Source organism: Haemaphysalis longicornis, unplaced genomic scaffold (genome assembly GCF_048455015.1).
Source record: "Haemaphysalis longicornis isolate Haplotype H1 unplaced genomic scaffold, Haemaphysalis longicornis Haplotype H1 scaffold_8, whole genome shotgun sequence".
Classification (NCBI taxonomy): Eukaryota; Metazoa; Arthropoda; class Arachnida; order Ixodida; family Ixodidae; genus Haemaphysalis; species Haemaphysalis longicornis.
Window position 1 is genome coordinate 187494332 of NW_027526445.1, and position 13252 is coordinate 187507583.

Here is a 13252-nt window from a genome sequence, read left to right on the forward strand (position 1 = left end):
ACTTTGAATGCGACACGAGTTGTTTCCGTAATTTTTCGGACCTAATCTGTTTGTAAATTACTGCAGCGACAACAAACAGTCACACATTAAGTGCACGTGTCCGTTGACATCCGGGGCCGTAGCTTTGGCGGAATGATACCCTACACGAGTTATTGCCATTCTTAACTTGTACCCGGGTATTCTGCCCACTTTGAGGACGCGTGGAGAAGTGCCTTTGTGCTGTTGTGTTCAATTCACCTTGCCCTCCATCTGGTTCTCACAACCGTTATCATCATATTGTACCTCACCTGTTCCTCATTGCCATCCACGTCATCATTCCTTATGCTAAAGTTGTGGGTTTCCGCTCGGGATGTATGCGCTGTGCCAACTGCCTGTGACACGTCCCTCATTGTGCGACGGTTGTCCTTGACATGTCGCTCAATACGTACAAGCCTGTGTCATGCTGTAGTCATCCTCATCATCGCCTCAGTGAAAATCCTTTGGGATCGTTCCTCAGGTTTAACTGCTGAGGATTCCCCCAGTCTTTCCTTGACATTTCAGGCATCCCTCAATTTACCAGTCCTAGGTAGTCCGCGGGCAGTCCAAGGACTGCCTTCGGACTGAAAGTCTCATAGGGACGCATGGGAAAATTGAGCAGCGGATTGTGTCCCGCGCAGTCCAATGACTGACCAAGACCGAAAATCAAGAAGGCTTCTTAATTTTGCTTTATGGTTAGAAGCTCTGAAACAGGAGGGGGGGATGTCACAGAGGATGGATGGACGGATGAGTGGTCTATCTCAGTAGTCTAGTAGGGACAAGAGCAAGTTGTAGAACAGGAGCTGGGCATCACAAGAACACCATCTCCTATCCAGATGGTATGGAACACGGTTCCGGTATGTTGCACGACTATAGGTACAGACACACACGCCTGAAATTTCGCATTGCTTCCTGAATTCTCCCTTTACATCAAGTGGGAGTGGCCATTTTTATGCCCAGAGCTCCTTTCTCCTCTGCCGCCAAAATCATGGCATCAGGCTTGCACGTCATCCTCCTCCCAAGACAATGCAGTCCTTGGCACTGTAGTTTTACACTAATATACACTAAAGGGAAATCTGGCACCAGTGTTTATGCAAGCCGTGCTTCATCATGTGTTACCATCATGTACCAGGTAGGAATGTTCCACTTGTCCTTGTCATAACTCACCAACACGCTCGAAAGCTGCCTGTGTCTGAAAAAAAGAAAAAGGAAAACAGTATTGTAAAGGATTATTTAAAGCTGTTTAATTGTTAGAAAAATGAAGCTCTGAGAGATTCATTTGTCAGGGATTATTTAGAGGCTTCATGCCAGATGAACAAAGAAAATTGTCCTGCGTCATTGTTAATTTTGGCTTCAAGAGTGAAAAGAAGCCATGTTGCAAGCCAAGCCAAGTAGGAGAGGAACATTGCTTGGTGCTATGGCGGCACCCACGATGGCATGCGATTGCAGTGACAGATTTCCCCATAGCGTGCATTAGTATGGAACTGTGGCTGGGGCTGTGCTCCTTATCGGAACAAAGCGCAGAAATGCTTGTGCACCCATTGAAAGGGGCTTGGGCAGCGCTGAGCTGACACGGAGTCTGCCCTGGGTTGACCGCAGGTGACCATGGACGTGGACCTGTCGGCCGCCGACCGGTCGGCCATGACCAACACGCTGGCACACGGCGTGCTGCAAGCCCAGCAGAACCTGAGGCCCGCAGCGCCCCCTCCGCTGCTGGCACCCCCGGGAGCCGCCCCCCTGTGGCCGGCGCCCGAGCCCCCGCCACCGCCAGTCTTCCAGCAGGTGCCGGCCGCACGACGATTCGCCGAGCCACCCGTGAGTCTCCGTTAGCAGTCAGCGACCTTAAAGCCGCTCCATCACTTCCATGGCTCTTTTATTAACCCTTTCCCTGTCGGATGTTTCGGCTTGTGATGCACCCCCAGTGTCGGCTTCGTTTCTGAAATATGAGGGAAGGAACAGAATGACTTATTTGACTGTGATAGCGTCCGGAACGTAAACGCATCGAAAGGAAAGGGCGCGGGTGAGAAATTGCTTTTCTTCCAGATACCTTTAGTTTGTCGTGCATGCGTCCGGGATGACGACCCCGTCATTTCAACATCAGAATGATGTTGTGAAAGTCGCACCCCTTCCTCAGATGAGAAACTCTCAGAATGCAAACCCGAGCTCAGCTTGTATTCAGGTCGGAATCAAAGAACAATCGCTCCAGTCCGCAGTTGAAGGACCCGCGCGGTCAGCCATGCGAAAGTAACCGCGCGCATGGAGGGAGCACTTTCAGCAGCCTGCACAACGCACAGAAATGAGCGAGCAAAAGTCACGATTGAGTCATGTTTTGGTCTATTGGAGAGGCAATGGTGTGCTGGGCTAACCTGGCATGTCGTAGCACACGCGGGAATAGAATAAAAAAAAACCTAGAAACCCGTTGCGGGTGGCACACCAACCCTTGCACCCATAATCGCCCGTGTGCCGCATGGTCTCACCCCGACAGAGTACAGCACATGGAGTGACCAAGCCCCCCCAGCAATGAAGGGGGGCGCTGTCACTTCGTACTCTTCAATATACCGACGTGGAGAGTTAGTGAGTGAAAATACGAGCTACTAGAAAGATTCGACAGATGGTGCAAACAATCCAGGTGCACCGCGCCCGCTTTGCTCTGTGGCACGAATTTTTGAACACACAATGGAGAACGTACCGGTACATCAGTGACACTACAGAGGGGAAGTGCGAAAACATACCAGTACGTCAGTAACACCGTCCTTTAAAGACTGCCGCCGCCTAGTTCCGCTTCCACCAGATTTGGAAAACCTGTTCTCTTCCATCTCCACCTTCCATTTTAGAGGCGAAGCCCCTTAGTGGCTGGGGCTGTTGGCGTCTCATGTCGTCGTCGTAAGCGTCGTCTCGTGTAGTCACGGCACTAAAACACTGGGACACTCGTTTACGCCTCTCGCTGGAGTGCTTCGTGCTTCAAAGCCCAGAGACTTGTACAGCAAAGCCGTATACCTGTACGCCCCCCAACGGTTTTATCTCCGTTGGCAAAAACGCCAAGGCGCCAAGAATACACTTATACTCTGCATGCTCCACTTCTCTTCATTAAATAACGTCTTCTCTGGCGCTCTTTGCCCTCGTTGGCCTTGCGCCATTAAACACTAACCATCATCATCATGCATGCTCCACCCCTCCCCAGGTTTCGCATTAGTGGATATGTTCCAGGATTTCTCTGTTGCATTTGGTGAGGACACTCACGGAAAAGGGCAGCGTCAGAGACTTTAAAAATTACAGGCCAATCAGCCTACTTTCTGTTGTGTTCCAGTTATTCCCAAAAGTAACGCTTACTAGAGCAGGTGGCATGCCAGACAACCTAACCAGGGAGCAGGCTGAGCTTTAGGAAGCATTTCTCAGCAATGGGTCATATGTATGCAGTCAACCAGGTAATTGAAAAATGAGCGGAGTTTACTTAGTAGACCACTATAGTATATGGCATCTGCAGATTATGCGAATCATTTGACTCAGTGGCCACCGCTGCTTTGAGAGGCCATGGAACAGATGAGCCATACAGAGCACTGTTCAAGGAAATTTACAAAGGCTCCACAGGTACGGTGCTCCTGCATAAGAGGACTAATATTTTCTTATCAGAAGGGTATCAGGCAAGGAGACAAGGAGACTTACGCTTTGTCTAAAGAGAGTATTAAGAAAACTTCTTTGGGGGGAAAAAGGGAATTGTGCATTAGTGAGGAATACTTCAATGTTTGAGATTTGAAGATGACATTTTCTTATTACAGTCGAATCCCGCTACAACGAAATTGACGGGACGTGCGAAAAATTTCGTTGAAGCGAAAATTCGTTGAGGCGAAATCTGCCGCAACACACCACGGAAAGGCCAGAAAAATAGCCCCGTATGCTTCCGCATCATTGGCAGCATAATACAATGTTTAGAAAAAGGAGTGACGCGCAATAACGTCATGTTTATTCGGATAACAAACATACCAATGGTTATCTGTTCTTTCACTGCACGCGAAGAACGCGTTGCGGAGTGGGGTGAAGAAATGCAGGCGCAAAACATATTGCTGTACAACAAGGCGTGTCCACCGAGCTGATTATTTGCAGATAGCTGCTAGGCCGTCGGAAGCCCCCCTCTCACTTGTAGCAGGAGCAGTGCCGTTATCTTATCATCTGACACAGCGCGGCAGCTACTGACCTTGGCAGGTTAGACGCGCGCACTTGCATTTAACACAACTGCGCGCTCATGACTAAGATAGGATGACTTGGCTTCAAGACCAAACACGCAAGCATGATTTTTGCTCTTGGCTATTAAGAATGGTAGAAGGAAAACGACAAGGACAGCTGCTCACAACGCATACATGACGGCGCCGCGCCAGCAGCGGAGCACATTTGTGCGATTTTAACTGGATACGGATTGGCGGTAGCTCCGGCTTGGCGAACCGGGCCTGCGCCTCATGTAAAGACGGTCAGCCACATCGTTATCACCATCAAACAATGGCGTCCGCCTACGAGTTTTTTTTTTTTTTTGTGGCGGTGTGGCCGCACCGCGCATGTTTTCGGTGAAACTAAGCGTCCTGAATGTATAAAAAGTTACAGATAGCTGGCGCTATGCTTATTTTATTGTAAAATAATTGTTCAAACCCAGCCCAAATCATCGAAAATTTCGTTGAAGCGAAAGCAAGCATGACAAATGGTTCGTTGTGGCGAGGACTTTGTTGCATGGACTTCTATGGCTGGCTGACGGGGAATTGGAAATATTTCGTTGAAGCGGAAATTTCGTTGAAGCGGCGTTCGTTGTAGCGGGGTTCGACTGTAAAGGGACGGACGACCGATTTTTGTGGCGTATAGGTGGTATTCGTTGAAAAGATTAGTGGTCAATTTCTTCGTTTGGCAACACTGAAAATGGCCACAGATATGGCCGATGCACCACGGACATGGCGTGGCTTGGGCCACTGCGCCTGCATGCAGAAAATAAAAACGCCGGCGTGCGTTGTCTGCTGCGTTTCAACCCGATTCTCAATGGTGGTGTCAACAGAGATGGTAATAATCGCACTCACATTGGACTCGAGGCAATACTTTGCGTTCGGTGAGGTAGAGTTTGTTAACGTGCAACACAGTCGTGCTTAGCACAGGCAAGTGCTGCTATCCCGCGGAGCTCAACGTAACGAGTGATGGCGCACTCACACGGTTGCCTGCATGTGCGCTTCACCAGTGAATACAAGCAATATGTTCTCTAGCTCATATGAAAGCCAGCGTTCTATATAGCCCAGTAATTACAAGCAATTTATAAACAAATTGGCGGAAATAACTTTAATTTGGAACCCAACTTTCCGTAGTCAGAATGGTGGCAGTTCGTAGTGTACAAACGTGACACTACAATATGTGTCCCAGTCACGTGACCTGCAAACCTTGCAGCTACTGAAACTGCTGAAATGTTTATTCACTTATTGAAAACCTTTTAACACAAGTATTTGAACTGAACCTCCATGCCCAGAATCAATGGCAGCATTCAGTAAATAGACCCAGTGGAGGAGCTTTGGTGATTCTGCCTGAGTAGGGGGTGTTTCTTCTGCCGAAATATTCGATTTCTGTTTCCAAATGCGCCAGCAGCAGCTTGGAAAAAAAAAAAAAGGACGCGCCAGGGGAGAATCGAACTGCCGACCTCTATCGTCCATTCCAACAGATAGCGCCTTCGTGAAAAATAGACTGGTGATTAAAAAAACACGCATAAAGGAATAAGAAAGCCTGCAATTCACACCTTCTTTAACTGGGGACAAGTTTTTAAATATCGCTTTTCATCCTGCATACAGACAAAAGTAAGTTGCCGCGCTACTGCATGTCATGGTTGCGAGCATTACTTTTGGGAGAACATGTATGGCTCGTAGGTCTAAAAATTTCAATTTACAAAGTTTTATGGCATTATCAGCGAAACTGTTTTGCGTTAAAGTGCTTTAAGGGATGCCCTTTCATTTGGGATAGAGAGCATATACTCGACAAAAATCGGTTGTCTGTCCTTTTAAGTCTGTCCCGCTGGAACTTGTGCAAAATGCTTTGACTTTTGTACTCTGAAAGCTTAGCAGCGTGCTGGTTAAACAAAACACAAACATATCAAAGATAGTGTGGGAACAGATATGCAGTGACGTGCTCTTTCAAAATAGGTAATGAAACACTGGAACGAGTGGATGATTATAACTACACATCTTGCACAAATTGCCAGTGGCGATCAAAATTATGGCAAAATGATTAGGCGCAGGAATAACATAACATGGGATGGGCTGCATTCGGTAAGTATATCAAAATTCTTGGGAGCAAGCTACGTTCGTCAGTGAAACAGCTTTTGTGAAAGCAGTATGTACGTACTTCCAGTGATGACATTTGGAGCTAAGACTTGGGGTCCTACTAAGTGCCTTGAAAGCAAACTTGGATTGACCCAACAGGCCTTGGGACGAAGTGCTGGGTGTAACAGTTGGAGGCAAGAAAAGAGCTTCGTGGATTAGGGAGCAGACTTGTGTAGAAGATGTTGTGGTTCGAATTAAGAGAAGGAAGTGGGCTTGGGCCAGTTATGTACTGCAAATGAGGATAACAAGACACGATTACTAGCAAAACAGAAACAAGGACAAGAGAGCGAAGCACTGAACGACAGTGGGCATCAGCTGAATTGTTATTACGTGAACACGCAGTCGAATATATGAAACACCCCAGTTCACACGTGTGCACTAAACACGTAATTGGGCACAAAATTCGTCTGCTCAGTGCTAGCCTCTGCAGATAACCAAGTTCCCTGTCCGAGAGTTCCAAAGAAGGTGTGCTTATTAAGCAGTCGTCCGTTCCTTCTTTGATTGAAAAAGCTTCAATGATTTTCCTCTCGTTGGGTTGCAAAACGGTGAAGCACTCTCGTGTTTTCACAGATAGGGCGACAAATGGGGTCTGGAGGATGAGAAACATGTGGACCATCCTCTTAATGGAATGGTTGCCAGGAGACAGTAAACAAAATAGGGGAAGATGCAGGACTTGAATGAACTCAACAAACTTTCGACAGGAGTATCTTCAAATTTTCGAGGGAAGCTTTCGTCTTGCATTGTACTATCAAGATACATTGTGGTGCGAACACGCGAGTTTTAGTAGATGCTGTGCCGAAAGCTTGTGTGCTGCAGGACTAAGTTACGAGAGTTTGTGTTTAACCATGATATGGAAAGAGCATCGTTTGGCGAGCGAGCATTTTGATCCAGCGAGCATTTTGATTCGGCCCACCGCTGCTGTGTTCGGTGCCGGTTCACGGTTCATGCTTCTGTTTTCTAACTTCATCACTGTGTAGAATGAAAACGGCGCACGGTGAAGTGAAATAACAATAGCTTTATTCTCGTTGCCCCCTCCCCGTGTAGCAGCAGCAGCCACCGCCTCCTCCCCTGGGCCTGGCCCCCAAGGGTGGTCCCCTGTCCCAGTCCAGCTCGGACCTGAACGCCCTTCTGCAGCAGTACTCGGAGCAGCTCATGAAGATGGTCAAGGAGCAGATGGCCAAGGGCGACGGCAAGCAGCCCTCGTCGGACTAGCTGGTGACCACGTGCTCCACGATGCCCTGGTGGATCAGCTTCTCGCACTGGGACCGCTCCAGGAAGTGGGTCGTGTCCCGAGCCAGCACGATAGTGGTGCCGTCCTCTGTCTCAAAGTCCCCGTAGTCCTGCAGGCAGCGCACCTGCACGTACAGCGACTTGGGCGGACTCCGGTACCGAGCCAAGTCCAGCCCCACGCTGGACATGTAGTCCGCCAGCAGGCTGCTGTAGCGACTCAGCCACTGTTGCTGCAGCAGCAAGAGGAGGAGGGGAAGAAGCACGGTGCCAATGATGCAGGTGGCCGGCCAAAGAGGGCAGCGGCGTTCTCGCGGAGTGACGGAGTTATACGAGCGACACTGCACGTGCCAATCTCTCAAGTGTCCTTAACATTCCGGCGGGCTCGTCTTTTGCGAGCCCCACTTGTTCAGCAGCACAAGTTTAGCGTAGCCAAACGGCTTGACCACATTTTGGTATTAATGGGCACAACATTTCCTTACTACTACTCGAGCTCCATTTTTCTTTGAGTGCGAAGACTCAAGTCACGTTGGGAGAAAATAAGCAAACCAGTATTGCTGGCATGATACTAAAGCGCATGTCATTGCACCATTACCTGTTGCTTAACACACTGTTTTTTGTCTGGGGCCAACTCTGTTTATTGCCTGTGCAAAGCCTTTCTTCAGTCTTTCAACTGTTCCCCTCGCTTGGAAGTTTGTCGTGTAAAATTTTATAGGCGGGTTCCATCCTTTTTAGGCTACCGTTACCGGAACCGATGCTGGTAGGCGATTTTTGTCATTTTATGCCATTTATCAATAAATACGTTTATAACTTTAGAACTCGCTCGGTGCTTCAACTGCACGGCACCATTGTTTTGTTTTGAGAGGTGTTGCTTCTTGTGCCGCTTCCACGGCAGCCGGGCAAACACAATGAGGGCCCACTAGAAAAACCACTCACTTTCACAATTCTATTTACAGCAACACTTAGACATAGAAAGGCTTTTGTTAAAGTACGGGAAGATAAGCCATCTTTGACACACCCTTCTATGAATCCTTACAATTCGTAAGAAGCTCTCAAGGTTGGAAAAGTTGAGCAACTGAAACATTCTGCAGTACCGTAATTACCCGATTCTAACGCGCACCCGATTTTCCAGGCAAAAAGCCAAAAAAACTTGCACCTGCGATTGTAACGCGCAAGAAACTTTGTGAGCAAGAACAACGAATGCGAGAGAAATGGGCGATTTATTTCCCGAAGTAATATCAGTCATCTCACTCCTCGTCGCTCTCTGAGAGTTCCTTGTCGCCTTCCGCTGACTGCAACACCTCGTCATCGGTGCCATCAAACGCGTTCGCGATACCACTCTTCTGAACGAACGTTCAGCCATGTTCGATGGGATCATGGCCCACGCCTCGCACAACCATCCTGCAAGCTTCTCCAGAGGCATACGCTTCAGCCAACCGCTCGTTGTGAACGCGTGGGAGCTGCTCGTACTCGTAAGTCGCGGAAGCTGCGCACCTTCGTTGCCGCTGCTGCCATTGCTGTTATCAAGCGCGCAAGTGGAATAATTTGATGATTTGTGTGAATGATGATACGAAAGCCTAGGCGCCTAGATCCGAAAAATTGTTGCTAAAAGCTTTGGCGGCATTTTGAGATGGCGATGGATTGGGTGGAACGAATTTTCAGCTGTTTCGGCAATTTCGGTTTCGTATCCTATTCTAACGCGCATGCGATTTTTCGGCCTATTTTTGCGGAAAAAAGGTGCGCGTTAGAATCAAGTAAGTACGGTAGTTCAATAAGTTGCCTACACCTTACTGTTCCCATTTTCGGGGCCCCACTTCAGTCCTCCCAAAAAAAGAACGGTAGACAAGAAAACAAGTGTGTGGCAAGCGCCTCTGTACCCGAAGTACAACGCTTCAGAGATCCAAGGCCACCAGCCTCGTACTAAGGTTTGTCCTATTCGAGACCTTTGTTGGCCACAGTCAAACAGCTTCCAAGTGTAACCAAGGCAAACCCTTTGTTCTGCAAGTGTTAATGATGACAGACTTTGCATGGTAAGTTAAGGGCGCATTCGACAATGTAACCCACACGTAAGCATACTCAGAAATCTGAACACAACAGACAGCGGAATGCGGACACGAGAACCGTAAAGTTCTGCGCAAATGCCCACCCCTTTAGGGGTGAAATGTTCAATTAACTAAAAGACGCCAAAGATCACCCACCCCCTAAAATACTTAGCGCCAATAAAGGAACAAAATAAGCACGAATCATCGATTCATGTGTGTGGTCACTTATTTTTCTTTTCCGCACTTGACCCGAAAATTCGCCCATCTGGTATTTTTTCTTGGTATCTCCGCAGACTTGGTTGGCGGTGCAGCCACTTTTTGTATTTTTTTGCAACTGACCCGAAAGATCGCCCATCCCGTATTTTTCACTCGATATCTCTGAAACTTGGGTGGGCTTTCTTTCGGAACCTTACGGTCCATGCGCACTTTCCTCTTCACCCACACGGCTGAACTCAGGATAAAAAACATCACATCTGACCCCATAAGGCTAGGAGCAAGAGGCACTCCTCAGGGATCTGTGCTGTCATCTTTCTTATTCAACATTGCCTTGCTGGACCTTCTGAGAAGACTCAATGTCATAGGCAAACTTGGACATGCATCCTAGGCCAACGATATCACCCTCTGGACAGAAACCAGCTCCCTCGGCGAAATTCAGGACACACTCCAGAGGGCAACAGACACTGTAAATTGATACACCAAGGCCTGCGCCCTCCACTGCTCGCCACAGAAGTCCAAACACCCAGTCTTTCACTCAAAGGCCAGGAGGAACACCAAAAAGGACATCCAAATCCAACTAGACGAATACGCGGTCATTGCCAGTCCCTGCGTCAAAATCCTAGGAGTTCACCGCAGGCAGACACGAAAAGCAACATATTCATGCAAAAACTCTAGCAAACCGGCGGTCAAATTATGCACACCATTAGGCGGGTGTAAACGAGGAAGAGAATAATGGAAGAAGCGGACACCCTATGCTTGGTTGAGGCATTCGTCATTTCGGGGATAAGTTACATCGCTCCTTACCTGTTCACTGAACAAGGGCGGACTTAAGCCTCCTCAATTGTACTCTCAAGTCAATAAAACATGCCATAGGACTACCCATGAACCTGTCCACAGACAAGCTCCTCTAACTACACCAACACAACACAGCTTAAGAGTGAATCGAATGCCATTTATCCAGCCAAAATAAACACGGACGAAAAGTTCTCCACAAAGTTTTGTGGATGGCCCTCGACGTGATCCCGCAAGTGCAGATACCAGACCCCTGGCGCCAGTCCATAATTACTCACCCACTACCCAGAAACATTAACTCCTGCCATTACGAGGACACGAAAACAATGAAGAGAAGTGGTTAAATTACTAGTAGCAAGATGGCATCGGCCATTCTGCCACTCCTCCCGCCTGTTAAATGGTTACGGCCCATTAAGACTTGCGACTGGAGCGACAGAAGCGACGCGATTTCAGTCGCTCTAGTCGCCCGGCGATAGCTGCTGTCGTTTGGTCTTTAACCAGTTTTTGTCGCCGGGACAGAAATCGCGTAGCTTTTGCCGCAAGTTTGAAAGGCCCGTTCACACTTGCAACGCGATTTGTGTCACCGGCGACGACAGAAATCGCGTCTCTTCGTCGCAATCGCGCAGGCGGATCGTAGAAGGGGAACGGGCGGAGCGCGCACCTCCTGCTCGGAGAGGTTCTGCTTGAGGTCGGCCGCGAGCGTGCTGCCGAAACCCCAGCGCATGTCGCGCGCGGCCATGAGCCGCTGGTAGAGGTAGGCGAGCAGGCAGCGGCGGATGTGGCTCAGGGCCACGTGTCGCGCGTGCACCGTGGCGTGCCGCTCCATGTGGGCCTCGACGTCGGCCTGGTTCTCCGAGAACAGCGCCTGCATGTCGGCCAGGCAGTCCCGCAGGGCGTCCTCCTTCAGCGGCGGCAGCCAGCCGCGGGACCGCTTCAGCTCCTTCACCAGCTCCAGCGCCTTCTCCACGTACAGCACCATGTCTGCTGTGCCGAGGCGCCTAAGCACGAGTTTCTGCTCGAACCGTTACACCAATGACACCAGACACCAGCACACCACCAAGCACAAGGCGATCGCACCTACACCTGCCTACACCTACGAGGCTGCGACGATTCCCGCGCTTATCGGCGCCTCCTTTATAGTTTACACCTGGCGGTCCGGCGCTGCGCTCGCTCAGTTAGGTGATTTGCCGTAACGTGACGCCACCAGCTAAACCTATAAGGTTTGTTTGGTGGCGCCGCGTCAGGCTCGTCGACATTCGAGCGATTTGGGAAGCTACAAATCATACCTCCATGCTACAAATGTTCTGTTCTGTTAGATACAGTAGAGTGTACTAGAAGTTTTAGTAGAGTGAACTAGAATAAGGGAGTGTCCCGAGCGGCGGCGCCGAGCCACTCCGGTTGGCGTCGACACCGCGAGGTGGCGCGACTGCGCCCTTTCGCAGCTGGTCTGGCGCAGCGAGACTGCGCGTCTGGCCTTGCACTGTTATGTTCTCGCGTTCTCTTTCGGTTTTCAAAGGCATTCAGAAGCTAAGCAAGATTCTAAACGACCAAGCCTGATTTTTTCTTTACTTACTCCTGCTCCAGGTCGAGCACAAGAACTGTGGCCTCGATGTGGTGGTCCGTTCTGGTTGCAGGCACCTTAGTTCCGCTATCCGCGATTTTGATTCACCTCGAGCTTTGTATCTGGCGCGGGCGCTTCTGAATGTCAATGAACTGTCACCTGTGTTCTCCGCGCAACACGCCGAATACTGCCTGACGAACGATAATTACTTACTTTTCGCGAACTGGCAAGTGTTCAGCATGGACCGTTAGGCCCTGCACAGGGCAGATCGCGGTTCTAAAAACACGTCATTGCTCGTATAGCAGCATTTAAGAGCGACAAATTTTTTAGCCGAGGTGTTGCAGTCAACTCTCATGTATTATTTATTCGGCGCATGTGCGCAAATAAGCACACGTTGACCCCCTCCCCCTCAATCTCCTAAAAGGAAGTTTAGACGCGCCGCATAGCACAAAAATGAAAGTAACTTCTGCTGGCTTGCCAATATGCCATGGTATGGAGTCTTTACGATTTTTCAGAGATCAGAGGTGCTATCATGGCGAAAGGCAAATTATTTTGTAGTTGTTTCTTGTTATAATTACTAGAAAAAAAGAACAGTACCTAACTAATGTTAACACTTAGATGCAATGCTACATTTTAAGCAAAGTTGTGTACAGCTAATGGTCCAGCTTCACCTTTTTTAAACCCGATTGTAATTTTTATAATATACACACAGTGAACGAGAGATTACGTTTCAGTGTGCTAGCTGTCACAGTTTCTTTCGCAATTTGGTCCAGTACTACGGGCATTTACCTAGTTTAGCATACTTTGCAGATTGCCGTTTTTTTGCATTGCTTCTGCTGATTTTTAAGTAGAAGTGAATGCGGGTCGTGAGGTAAAACGCACCTCTGCCGCAACAGCCTTACAATGATCACTGCACCCAAGTTCACACTGCTGCTTAGCCTTCACCACACTCAAAATGTAAAGGATGCTATCCCAATGAAGCTCATCAAGAAGACTGAAGCATTCAGTGAACGCGTTCTCCGTGTTTAGCACAAACCTGTGAAGAACGGCCTGTACACAAAGTG

At 48.9% G+C, this 13252-nt stretch overlaps 2 protein-coding genes across 2 annotated transcripts in view; one reads left to right on the forward strand and one right to left on the reverse strand.

The window, feature by feature from the left end:
• Wdr62 (WD repeat domain 62) overlaps window positions 1-7562 on the forward strand; it is a 77636-nt gene extending 70074 nt beyond the window's left edge. The window contains exons 26-27 of the mRNA XM_077681220.1: window positions 1615-1830; window positions 7395-7562. Coding sequence (XP_077537346.1) covers window positions 1615-1830; window positions 7395-7562 — 384 coding nt within the window. The remainder of the gene's footprint in view (window positions 1-1614; window positions 1831-7394) is intronic.
• Window positions 7346-11762, reverse strand: LOC144149581 (DNA replication complex GINS protein PSF1-like). The gene is made up of 2 exons (XM_077681219.1): window positions 11289-11762; window positions 7346-7810 (listed from the first exon to the last, which is right to left on the reverse strand). The coding sequence occupies exons 1-2, from the start codon at window positions 11604-11606 to the stop codon at window positions 7559-7561; spliced, it is 570 nt and encodes a 189-aa protein (XP_077537345.1). The 5' UTR covers window positions 11607-11762; the 3' UTR covers window positions 7346-7558.
• Window positions 11763-13252: the final 1490 nt, after the last annotated feature.

Coding starts and splice junctions, on each gene's coding strand:
- LOC144149581 (XM_077681219.1), bottom strand. CDS start 11,606: ATGGTGCTGTACGTGGAGAAGGCGCTGGAGCTGGTGAAGGAGCTGAAG. Junction 7,811..11,288: donor AGAACCTCTCCGAGCAGGAG/GTGCGCGCTCCG, acceptor TTGCTGCTGCAG/CAACAGTGGCTGAGTCGCTA.